This window comes from Ochotona curzoniae, unplaced genomic scaffold (genome assembly GCF_017591425.1).
Source record: "Ochotona curzoniae isolate NIBS_2020 unplaced genomic scaffold, NIBS_Ocur_1.0 scaffold_2476, whole genome shotgun sequence".
Classification (NCBI taxonomy): domain Eukaryota; kingdom Metazoa; phylum Chordata; class Mammalia; order Lagomorpha; family Ochotonidae; genus Ochotona; species Ochotona curzoniae.
The window spans coordinates 1,008,598-1,021,611 of NW_024467095.1; the positions used below are offsets into that span (position 1 = coordinate 1,008,598).

General features: G+C 44.5%; 1 protein-coding gene across 2 annotated transcripts in view; it reads left to right on the top strand.

Annotated features, from left to right (window-relative positions):
* TNPO3 (transportin 3) overlaps nt 1–13,014 on the top strand; it is a 69,494-nt gene that overhangs the window by 55,321 nt on the left and 1,159 nt on the right. For both annotated transcript variants that reach the window (XM_041002435.1, XM_041002436.1), the window contains 4 exons: nt 456–612; nt 2,086–2,253; nt 5,816–5,928; nt 12,110–12,201. In XM_041002435.1, coding sequence (XP_040858369.1) covers nt 456–612; nt 2,086–2,253; nt 5,816–5,928; nt 12,110–12,170 — 499 coding nt within the window. In that variant the 3' untranslated portion in view covers nt 12,171–12,201. The remainder of the gene's footprint in view (nt 1–455; nt 613–2,085; nt 2,254–5,815; nt 5,929–12,109; nt 12,202–13,014) is intronic.

Sequence of the window (13,014 nt, forward strand, 5' to 3'; positions counted from 1 at the left end):
TGACTGATCTTTCTTGAAACTACCTGGCTTGACTTATAAGATCATCATTACAAGTTGTGTTTGGACACATATCTTTTCATTTGCTGATCTAAGATATAGTCCCTGGTTTTTCCTGATGTTTTGTTATATCAAAATGCAGGTTCACAACAAAACTACTTGGAAAGTATAGCTTGTATGTGCTGCTTGTTCCTCTTCCCCACACACAGCAACTCCCCTGCTGTCAACACCCCGCAGCACGAGGGGTGGCAGTGGTTAGGCAGCGCCACGCTGACAGGTTGCTCTAAGATTGCAGTGACATTAGGGAGCGTTGCTGATAAATATTCGGTGCCCACCGTTTAGTGATCATCTGCCCAGAGCATCCCCTGAGCTGTGTCTCTTCATCCCTCTCTGCCACCCTGGCAGCCATGTGTCTTTGTCCCAGCTGTTTTTATACCAAGCTTCTTTTTTCACACCAGGTTTATTCAGCGTAGCCCTGTCACTTTACTGAGGAGCCAAGTAGTCATCCCTATCTTACAGTGGGCTATTGCCTCTACTACGCTAGACCACCGAGATGCCAATTGTAGTGTCATGCGATTCCTGCGAGACCTCATCCACACAGGGGTAGCCAATGATGTAAGTGTACACATTGCACCTTTCAGATTCACTGTTCATATCGTCCTAACTCTTTAGGAGAAAACTAGTGCCTTAATATTTCCTAATTTAGTGCGTATTTACCATAATGGATCATTCACTAACAAAATAGCAATATTAGATCTAAAATGTTGGGTGCTACAAGTTGTACAAAACTATACCTACTCCAAGACCGTTTAAAATCTTGTTAAAGAGATAAACAAATATAAATGCTTAACTAACAACAAGAAGACAGTATCTAGTTGTCAAATGAATGGTATAATTATGGTTGCTCTGAGTTCAGAGAAGAGAAGGCTGTCAACAGAAAGGGGTTGGGATAACTGGAAGTGAAGGGAGCTCAGTGGAGCCCTCAAGTAGAGGCAGCATTAGTGCATTTTGGGAGAATATAGCAAACAAGGGCGTCAAGCCTTACGAAGAAGCTCAGTATGGCAGCCAGTGCTGTGCTGTGGCACATTAAGACAATACCTGCAGTGGCATCCTTCCGTAGAGGAGCTAGTTTGAGTCCTGCTGCTCTGCTTCCAGTTCAGCTTCCTCCTAGTGGTCCAGGAAAGCAGTGGAAGACTACTTGAGCACTTCAACCCTGCCATCCACATGGGAGACCAAAGGAAGCTCCTGGCTCCTAGCTTTGGACCATCCCAGGTCTTGTTGTTCTGACCACTTGGGGAATGAAACAGCCGATGGAAAATCTCAGTCTCTCCCTCTTTCTGGAACTCTGATGACTTTCAAGTAAAATAATAAGGCTTTTAAAAAAATCTATGTGAAAGATAGAGTGATGGTGGCAGTATGTGTCTTATACCTACTGATTTACTACCTAAATAGCTACAGTGGCCAGGGCTGGGCAAGGTCAAAGCCAGGAACTCATAACTCCATTCTGGTTTCCTGTGTGAGTGGAAAGGGGGGCCAATCATCCACTGCTTTTGGGGAGCTAGACGGAAAGTATGGCTGCCAGGACTCAAACTGGCACTCCTATGTTGGATCCTAACGTTATCATCCACTGCACAATGCCAACCCAGAAAGATAATTTTTAAAAGATTTTTCTGAAGCTAATTAGGTATATGTGTATGTACGTAAAGGCAGTAACAAAAAAGGGGAAAAAAATCAGGATTTTTTAATAGAAATCTTCAATTCTCATTTCCGTTGGTTTTATAAAAGGAAGTAGCACAATATTTTAACAGGAAAAAATTAAGAGAATTGCTGATATTAATACTTAACCATTGTCTCTGCCTTGTAATCTTAAAAATATTAAGTGTTATGTTTAATCTTTGTAAATGCCAGTTTTCTTGATACCAAATTCCTAATGTTTTCTTTCAGATGATGAGTAAATTGACTTTATGGATTCATTTATGACACACTTAACTTTTCTTCATGAGGGAAGCCATGAGGCTAATAGGGTACTTGGTCCTTGGAAAGTTGAGACTGGGACCACATGTCCTTTGGGTTTGTGCTCTCTTGCAGCATGAAGAAGACTTTGAATTACGGAAAGAACTGATTGCACAAGTGATGAACCAGCTTGGCCAGCAGCTTGTCAGCCAGCTGCTGCACACATGCTGCTTCTGTCTGCCCCCCTACACCCTGCCAGACGTGGCTGAAGTGCTCTGGGAGATCATGCAGGTCGACAGGCCGGTAAGGTGGATTTGCAAGGACTCTGTGCTTATCCCATAATAAATGAGCATTGATTCCTTGAAGCCAACTCTGACTTTATCTTTCAAGATATTTTTATATATTTACGGACAGAGTGAGAGAGGAGGAAAGATCTTACATCCCCTCATACATTCATCAAATGACTGTAACAATCAGGGCTGGGGCTGGCCAAAGCCAGGATCAAGAATTCCATCCATGTGTCCCACATGGATGGCCTGGCCCACGGGCTTGGTTCATTTTCTACTGCGTTCCCAAGCGCATTAGCCAGAGGCTGAATCAGAAGCAGAGAAGCCAGGACTGGAACTGGTACTCCAATGTGGGATGCTGCCCTCACCAGCCCTCACTTGAAACCAGCCCTGCTTTACGTCCATGGAACCAATCTTAGGTATATTGCTGTTTATTAAATGGTGGATGAAGAGGCCCATAGGAAGCCAGTCATTTCTTACTGAGTTTTTGAAAGTGTGCTTGTGTCAATGTTGTAGAGTTTAACTAAGTTATATATTATTTAATAGGTGTTAAGTATAGTAGTAAGGTATGCTATACCTGTGAGTTATTAAAATAGGATTTATTATTTTAACTATTAATATAAAAGCAGTTTACGAAATTATACGAATGAACCTAAAGTGAGCTGCCTTCCAGACCACCAAAGGGTAATAATACATGCTGAGTGGGACCTTCCGTTCTTGCTAGTTGTGGATTATGCATGTGCCATTCCAGTCTAATGCAGTAGTACTCTGCCTTTTCATTAAGAGTATTCTTTAAGCCCTGAAGGACGAACGTTTGGCTTTAATTCCAAAAGCCTTGGCTTGAGAAATTAAATCTCCATGAAGACTTGTTATATAAATTTATAAGCAAATTCTTGATTTACAAATATGTAGCTAAGTGAAAGGAAATGAGAGCAACAAATTTGAACAGCAGCAGCACTCAAGAAGCCATGTGCGTGTAAGAACTTACTGGGTAAGTGCCCCAAAGCAGCTGAAGCCCCACCTGTGCTGCTGGCATTCCATATCCAAGTTCTGCTGCTACTAACGCACCTGGTGAGGCTGCAGAAGATGTCCCAAGTGCTGGAGCCTTTGCCTCCCGTGTTCCTGGCTCCTGACTCCTGACTTATTGGAATGACCCAGTGGCTGCAGCACTCAGGCTCATCTGCTGCTTTCCCAGGTCATAACCGAGAGCTAGATCTAAAGGGGCGGCAACTGGTGGCCGGCCATGGGGTGACAGTGTCACGGGGGCTGCGCAGCTGCTTGTGATGCAGTGCGGGCCCCTTTTTACTGCATTTGAATTTAAATCGTGTTTTTGTTACAGGAGAGGTTGCAGTTTACACATGGGTCATTTTTAGATTTCAAAACACTCTCCATTAGAGCTCTGTCTCGAGGCTTTTACCCCTGGTTGCTTTTTCTTGATTTTGTATCCTTTGAAAGTAATGCTCACTCTGTCCTGTTGTGATCATGATTGAGCATGATAGATACATGTTAATTGAAAAAGTAAAAACTGGCTATAAGAAAGTAAAATTATGGTTGAAACTATGACCAAAATATACATCACACTTAAGGAAAGAGTGAAAGGACCTGGTGTGGTAGCCTAAAGGCTAATTTCTTGCCTTGTACGCGCCAGGATCCCATGTGGGCGCTGGTTCTAATCCCAACGGCCCTGCAGTCCATCCAGCTTCCTGCCTCTGGCCTGGGAAAGCAGTCAAAGATGGTCAAACCTTGGGACCCTGCACCCGCATGGAAGACCCAGAAGAAGCTCCTGGCTCCTGCCTCAGATCGGCTCAGCACTGACCACTGCAGCAGCTGTGATGTGAACCAGTGGACAGAGGATTTTCCTCTCTGTCTATCCTTTTCTCTGTATATCTGACTTTCCAATAAAAATAAATAAGTCCAAAAAAAAAACAGTGAAGGAGGCAGGCAACATGGTACCTTTTTAAAATATTTATTATTATTATTGCAAAGTCAGATATACAGAGAGACAGAGAGGAAGATCTTCCGTCTGATGATTCACTCCCCAAGTGAGCGTAATAGCCGGCACTGCGCCGATCCAAAGCCAGGAACCAGGAACCTCTTCCAGGTCTCCCGTGTGGGTGCAGGGTCCCAAGGATTTGGGCCGTCCTTGACTGCTTCCCCAGGATACAAGAAGCAGGGAGCTGAATGGGAAGTGGAGCATCCAGGATTAGAACCGGCACCCATATGGGATCCCGGCGGCATTCAAGGCGAGGACTCTAGCCGCTGGGCCATGGCACTGGGCCCAACATGGTACATTTGGTTTTATCTGTCACTTGGGGTGCCTGCATCCCATTTTGGAGTGGCTGTCCTCTGCTGGTGGACAAAGGAAACCACAGTTGCCTCCAGTACAAGTGTTCCAGCCACCACCCGAGGAAACCCAAACATGGTTTCTGGCTCATGATTTGAGGCTGCTGCAGCCCCAGATGCATTGAAGAAGTGAACTAGTGGATGGAAGATACCTCTCTCGGTTTCTCCGTCTTACAGAAGTAAGAAGGTATGAGTGAAGAAAAATTAGAACGGACTCAAAGTACAACAGTTAAACTCAAAATAACCTAGAAGAAACCATTAGAATTTGGATTTTTAGTTTAAAGGGGAGTAGAGACAGATCATTTTGATTAGCACATGAAAGGGATAAAGAGCACAGCTAGAAATAAATTATGTTAATATCGTGCTACTGTTCTAAAGAGCAGGCAGGTGTCCCAGAGGAATAACCTGCTCTCATGTCCATGTGTGTGAGACTAAAGCCAGGAGCTTCTTCTGGGTCTCCCATGAGGATGCAGGGTCCAAGGCCGTGGGCCGTCCTGTACTATACCAGCCCGCACACAGGGAACTGGATGGGAAGCCAGGATTAGAACTGTTAACCATGTGAGATCCCCGCGCATGCAAGACGAGGACTTTAGCCAGTAGGCTACCATGCTAGGCCTGCTGCTCCACTTCTGATCCAACTTCCTGCTAATGCGCCTGGGAGAGGAGCAGAGAGCAACCTGAGCACTTGGACCCCTGCCTCTACGTGTGATTCTGATGGAGGGTCTGACTCCTGGCTTAGCTTGGCCTGGGCTAATTGCAGCCATTTGTAAGGTGAACCAGCTGATGGAAAATCTCTTTCTGTATCTCTCCCTCTCTGTCTCTGTAATTCCATATTTCAAATAAATAAAATATTTTCAAAAATTTATTAGTGACACCAGTGCAATGACTCTATTGGCTAATCTTCCTCCTTCAAGTGCTGGGATCCCATATGGGCACCAGTTTGTGTCCTGTTTTGTTCAACTTCCCATCCAGTTCCCTGCCTGTAGGGAGGATGGACCAAAGCCATGGAACCCTGCACCCACATTGGAGACCCAGAAGAAGCTACTAGCTTCGGATTGGCTCAGCTCTGGCCATTGCAGCCACTTGGAGAGTGAACCTGCAGATGGAAGATCTTTTTATGTTTCTTCTTTTCTCTGCAAATCTGAATTTCCAATGAAAGTAAATAAATCTAAATAATAATAATAATAATAATAATAATAATAATAATAAAACTCTTGCTCTTTTTCCCTAAACAGACTTTTTGTCGATGGTTAGAGAATTCCTTGAAAGGTTTGCCAAAGGAGACAACTGTAGGAGCTGTCACGGTGACACACAAGCAGCTTACAGACTTCCACAAGCAAGTTACTAGGTGAGTGGCCAGCAGTTGTTGAAGGGGATGTTAGCAGCAGCAGTGATGCATCCGTAAATGGCTTTGTCTCAGGTTTTTGTTTTTTTTTTGTTGTTGTTGTTGTTTTAAGATTCATTTATTTTTTATTGCAAAATCAGATATACAGAGGGAGAGGGAGATCTTCCATCCAATGATTTACTCCCCAAGTGACTGCCAGGAGCCCAGTACCTCTTTTGGGTCTCCCATGCGAGTGCAAGGTCCCAGGGCCTTAGACCATCCTTAGCTGCCTTTCCAGGCCACAAGCAGGGAGCTGAATGAGAAGCAGGGCCATTGAGATTAGAACTAGTGGCCATATGGGATCCCGGTGCATTCAAGGCGAGGATTTTAGCTGCTAGGCTAATGTGCTGGGCCCTTATATATTTTTAAAACTTCATAATTTAGTGTCTGCTTAACATAGAATTGCACAAATTGGTATTGGAAGTCAGTGTAAGGGCAAAAAATTCAGCACACTGTATATTCCTGGGTCTTTAGAAAAATCTTGGAATTCGTGGTATGAAAAGTTATGCTTAGATTTTGATATTTTTGCACCAAAGCAAGCTTCTTTTAATTAAATTTTTCCATGAACTTTATGAAGTGCCCTTATCTGTACATCACTTAAGTCCTGTACATCATCTACCTGATACGAGATCTCTGTCTCCAACTCTGCTTTTTAAATAAACAAACGTTCATTTAACAAGCAAACAAAGAAAACAGGAACGGGCAGGCATATGGCGCAGCACGGTGTACTATAAGACACTGGTACTTCATGCCAGGGTGCTGTTACGTTCCTTGCTGCTTCACTTATTGTCCCGGTCCCTGTAGAGACACCTGGGAGGGCAACTGTCGGTGGCTTGGAAAACTGGGTTCCTTTGCTCCCACCCTTGGCTCCTGGCTTCCCCCCTGCCCCACCTCCTTGGGGAGTGAACTAGTGGATGGAAGATTTCTTTCTCCTCCTCTCTCCCTTTAAACAAAAGAAAAGAAAAAGCAGTGCAAAGGCCTAAATATGCAGGAAAGTAGTGGTTATAAAAACAGTAGTGATATAGGCTTGAGTGCGTTGGATTGAGTAAACTCCCTGCCTAAAGATCTGAAATCGTCATTTCAGGGAAGCTTTATAGACCACACGAAAATTTATTTGGATTCATCTCCGGATTAACTGTTAGATTGTAAGGGGGAATTGAAGAAATAAGCTAGTGGACAGAATGTTCTCTTAGCATACCCTACTGTCCCTATTAGGTACCTTTCATATAGAATGAACAATTTTTGCACACAAATTTTTTTATGACGTTTATTTGTTTGTTTGAAGACATTTTTACCGGAAATTCAGATTTACACAGAGAAGGAGAGTAAGATCTTCCATCCTGATTCACTCCCAAATGGCCATAACAGCCAGAGCTGAGCAGAATCTTCTACAGGGTCCCAAGGTATAGGCTGTCCCTGGTTGCTCTCCCAGGCCACAATCAGGGAGCTGGATGGCAAGTGGAGTGGCCAGGACATGAACTGGTGCCCATATGAAATGTGGCACGTGGAGGTAGAGGATTAGTCAGTTGAGCCAATACACCAGCCCAGTGCATAAAATTTTAGAATCACATTTTTTTAAATTATTACTTTTATTTTTGATGATTTTTACATAGTTGAGATTCACCTTTTTTTTAAAAAAGATTTTTTTAAATTTTTATTTGAAAGTCAGATATACAGAGAGAGGAAGATCTTCCATCTGCTGATTCACTCCCTAAGTGGCCGCAACGGCCAGAACTGAGCCAATCCGAAGCCAGGAGCCTGGAGCCTCTTCCAGGTCTTCTATGTGGGTGCAGGGTCCCAAGGCTTTGGGCTGTCCTTGGTTGCTCTCCCAGGCCTCAAGCAGGAAGCTGGATGGGAAGTGGAGCATCCAGGATTAGAACCGGCACCCATATGAGACCCCCGGTGCATTCAAGGCAAGGAAGGCCACTGCACCAGTCCAAAGTCACAAAAGTTTAAAAAAAAAAAAATTATGATTTATTTTTATTGGTAAGTCAGATTTACCAAGAGGAGATAGAGAGAAAGATGTCTCCACTGACTCACTCCCCAACCGGCCTCAGTGGTTAGTGCTGAGCCAATCTGCAGCAAGAAGCTAAGAGCGTCTTCCAAGTTTCTCACATGAAGTGCAGGGTCCCAAGGTCTAGTGCCGTCCTCCACTGCTGTCCCAGGCCCCAAGCAGGAAGCTGGATGGGAAGTGGAGCAGCCAGTGCATGAACTGTGACCAAATGTGATCCTGGCACATTCAAGTAGAGGACTTACCCATTAAGCTACCATGCTGGGCCCTGAAGTTTTAAATTTTTATGTAGCGTAGTATTTTTACTTTTGTTATTTATGCTTTTTTGTTGTTGTTGTTGTTGTTATATGTAGGAAATTATTGCCAAAATCAATGTCATGAAGTTTCATGCATTTTTTGTTGTTTGTTGGTTTTAGGTCTTTGATGCAGTTTTTGTATATGATGATAGATTAAGGACCCAGTTTCTTTTACATATGGTTATCCAGTTTTCCTGGTACCGTTTATCAAAGACTTTGCCTATTGAACAGTGCTGGCAGTCTTGTCAGATATCGTTTGATCATAAGCCTTGGGTTATTTCTGCTCTCTGAGTTCCTTTGATCTTACGGCTGACTTTATGTCAATAAGGTACAGGCAGTGGCTTTGTAGTATGTGTTGAAATTGAGAAGTGTGGAACCTCTACTTTGATTCTTTTTCCATATGAATTTTAAGACATATTTCTATTTCTGCTCCCCAGAAGAATGTTGCTGGAATATTGGTCAGGAATTGTATTCTGTGTGTAGGCTGCTTTAGGGTTACTGGCCTCTTAGTAGGATGGTTTTTCACTCTGTGAGCACAGCGTAGCTTTCATTGACCTTTCATTTTTATCAGCAGTGTTCTGTAGTTATTAGTGTACAGGTCTTTTGCCTCATTATTTAAATTTTTTGGTTTTTATTTATATTTATATTCATGTTATAGTTTTATTTATTTTTTTTCTTTGAAATGTCCAACAACTTGTATTAACAAGGTATGACATATCTGCATAATGGGATATTATTCTGCTGTAAAAGAGAATAGAGGACTGGAAAATGGATAAATCTACTAAACATTATACCGTGGAAAACAGTTTGTCACATATGTTATACAATTTTTAGCAGTGTTTTAGAAGTTTATCTTTTTTTGATTTGTAAATGTCACTTTCCAAAATGGTTTGCTTTTTAATCCCTTGAAATATCTCCAACAATTGTTAACGTTAAAACCCCAAACCATGGAGTGCTTTTCTGTCACAGTTTACTGAGTGGCTTAACTTCATGCACCAGCAGTAAAACTGACAGAGCCAAAGATCAAGTGACATGCATGATCAAAAAATAGCATGTGACCAGTTCATGACACATGTGGTCTGCAGAGGGATTTCCCGTGAAGTAGAACGGCCTCTGTTGATTCGGATCACCTCACAGAATCGCGTGGTTCCCTCTGGCTGTGGCTCTTCCCCAGGAGTAGCATCCTGCCTGCAGACTGGCTCACGGGAGAGAATCCCCCCGTTGCTGCTCTCTGCTCTGTGTTGGTCAGGCTGGAGCGTTGTGAATTTGATTTCCTAAACTCGAACATGATGCTGGCAAAAACCCTCGCAAGCCACAGGTGTCAACGACAGTCCTCCCGTGCTTACCCTTCTGCTTTGAACTTGAGTTTATTTATAAGATAGGCTTGATACTCTTTCACAAGTATACTAAGAGATGCGAAGTGGAAATCTAAGGATGATCTTGCACATAGTAGGTGAATAGTGAATTTTAAATCCTTTCTTCTTAGAAAAGAAACTGTCAGATTGTCATTATGTACTTGAAAAACTAGCTGGGGCATGTCTCCTGCCAATTCGAAGGCAGCCACCCACACATTCTGGAATAAGTCTTAACCAAGCCCATATTCCCCCAGTGAGGCTAAAAAATTACAGGTAAAAGAACAATAGAGTGTGTCCAAAATCAAGGTCATCGGCATCATGACCTAACACAAGAGAAATGTTGGGGCAAGAAAAAGGAATCTAAATCTTAAAATGCTGTGAACAAAAATATATCATCTTTTTCCCGTGATGTGGGAACATACAGTGTACTACCAGCCTGGCCTACTGGAACTGATTGCGGAACAAGTTTGGCAGCTCCCCTGTAGTTTGGGGCTGTGACATAGAATGGTGAGAGGTGAATGGAAGAGGTCGTGTTTAGGTGCTAGAGAAATGCCTGGAGATCTCACCTCTCCATCAAAGCTCTTGCTGGAGTATGTGTGGTGTCCTTGAATCTGAGCATGACTCTGTCTCCCTGTTGGTCTTAAGATCCTATAACTCCTGCCTCGACAAGCTGCCTTGTTTGCCATTCTTGCAGGGAGGGGAACTGGTTCAGTCTCATCTCCGCAAGTCCCAGCCTGCGTTTCTCATGGTAGTGGTAATTAATTCCCTGCTAAGTTGGTCAACTTGAACAAAGCTGGGGCTTCTCATTCTAAAATATCATTCTTGCTTCCCAAACACCAAATGATTCATTAGAACCCCAAGAAACACTGCCGTTTGTCTATGTTGGCGTTTATTGTGTGGATCTTTTAACCAAAATATGTTGAACACCAAAAGCGCTGACCTTGAAATTAGAGGCCTGTGGGGGATGTCTGGTCAAGCCCTCGGCCAACTACCATTCTGTGTTAACTGGCAGGACGTTAGAGCAAAGCAGCTGTGTTTCTCAGCACACCCTTGGGATAGGTTTATGGGACTTGAGAAATAATGACCTTAGAGGTATTAGCAAGTATGATGGAACAGTTAGAATTTGGGGACTGGGAACTGGAAAATGACAGCTGAGATAAACGAATGAAATGATAACCTAGAAATAATAAATTAAATGCCAGAAGTAAGATTCAGGGTTTCCTTTTTCTTTGTCACTAGACACCTTCCTACACATTGGCTTGTTTTGGTTTCCCTCCCTGCTTCCTGACATTAGCAATATGACTGCTTCCTTAACAGCCAGTATACGTCTGGAAATGGACCAAAGAATAGAGTGCTTATAGTAAAGCTTGTTAAATCCACAGAGAGGAAGTGGCAGAATCCCAGTAAAACCGGACGATCTTCATTTTCACTACTTTTTTAAGATAGAGACTGGAAGAAAGCTTCCAGAATCTTCTGTAGAATCAAGTCTTGAGGTCTAAATCAAGTTTCTTTTGGTAGGGAATCCAGATATGGGCATATTACAGCAGTAGCTTGCATTGCATTTTCGTTTAGGTTGAATCTTAGCAGTTCCCTCCTTTGCCGTGAAGTGGAAGATGACTTGTCTTCTAACACTGGCTGTGGGCCTGGAAGAGTCCCAAGGGGCGAGTGCATTCACTAGCACTCCCCCCGCCCCCGAGCTTGAGCAGTCATGGCTGTGGAGGCCGACACAGGAGAACGCAGCTGGCGCACGGCAGCTGCGTGGGGACCAGGTTAGGGCCAAGGGGCCTCTGGAAACAACGGGCTCAGTGACTCAACAGTCACCCAGCTGTCTTACCACAGGGACATTTGCCTGAGGACCAAGGCCTGCTTCCTCTCCCCACCCCCCGTCCCCACCCCCGCCTCCTTTTCTGCTTGCTTTAACCCTTTCTTCTCTCCCTTCCTCCCACAAGAGGAAACCCTGGGCAGCTTGTTCAACTAGAAAATCAACGGCTGATAGAGATTTAGTCACTAGACTGGGCTTTGTAAACAAAATGCACCTTTGGAGGAGAATGAGGAAAGCAGCACGCCTCTGTGCGCTCAGCACAGAGTTCACCCAAGCCAAGAAGGCTTTAACTGGGGGCTGCTGTCATCACTGCTGCAGCAGCCTACACTAGTTGGATTGTATTTTGTTCACTGTCCTTATTTGTGAAGAATCTAGTACTAAAAAACATCATTAGGCAGCTAACAAGTGAGGAAACTGCATCAGAGATTGGTCACCTTGCCCAGGGAGGGTAGCACTCAGACCTTGGAAGTTCAGCGAGCTCCCCCTCACTCTCGTTTGTGATGGTTCCTTCTTTCTCACAGGTTACAGAGAAGATCTTGAAGCAGTTGAGAAGTGATGGAGAGGGGCTGTTAGCACAGATGGGATAGTACCCAGTATACCCAGTGTGGTCCTTGCTTCTCCCATTGTCTGGTCTGCGTTCTAACCTGCCTTTTCTTTCCAGTGCTGAGGAGTGTAAGCAAGTTTGCTGGGCCTTACGAGATTTCACTCGCCTGTTTCGATAGCTCACTGTGCTGCACTGTGCCTGCCATCCAGGTAAGGAGTGGGGGGCACCCAGTGGGACCAGTCCTGTAGTTGGGATCAGAGAAGGACTTAACAATTTAGCTGTGCTGTGTGGCAGGCAATTGCCAAGACTTGCTTCTTTTGGGCCAAGGCAGCCAGATAATGACCACTTTCGCTTCCACGAGAAAGTAGCTGCTGGGGGCTAGTGCTCAATAGGATTGTCCCCACCTGCAAACACAGGCATCCCATGTGGGCACCACTTCGTGTCTTGGCTGCTCCACTTCCCATCTGGCTCCCTGCTGGTGGACTGAGAGGGCAGTCAAGGATGGCCCAAGTCTTTCCCCTGCACCCATGTGGGAGACCCAAGAAGATTCTGGCTCCAGACTTCAGATCGGCTCAGCTCTGGCCTTGCAGCCACTTGGAGAACAAGCCAGTGGACAGAGGCTCTGTGTCTTGCCTTTGCCTTTGCAGTCTGCCTTTTCAATAAAAAACAAATGGATCTTTCAGAAAATAGAAAGTGACTGTTACAGGATGTCAAGAATTCCGTTTCTCTTCCTGTACAGGCATTCTAGGATAGGTAATGTGCCTGGTGGTGAGCAGTGTTTTCACCTGGCCACTGTGGTGAAGACACTGCTGCCCTAAAACTGACCCAGATTGAATGAGCAAGGACTGAATTCCTGTCATTGTCGTGTCAGAGGCTGAGCCCGGGCAGGGGGTGCAGGGAAGGAGCCGCCCCCTTAGCCAGTGCCCAGTGTCGCTCCTCTCCTGACTGAAGCAAAGCAGGAAGCTGAGCTGAGCAAAGAACAGCCAGCTGTCGGGATTAGGGTGCCAGATTCTCTGTGGAAG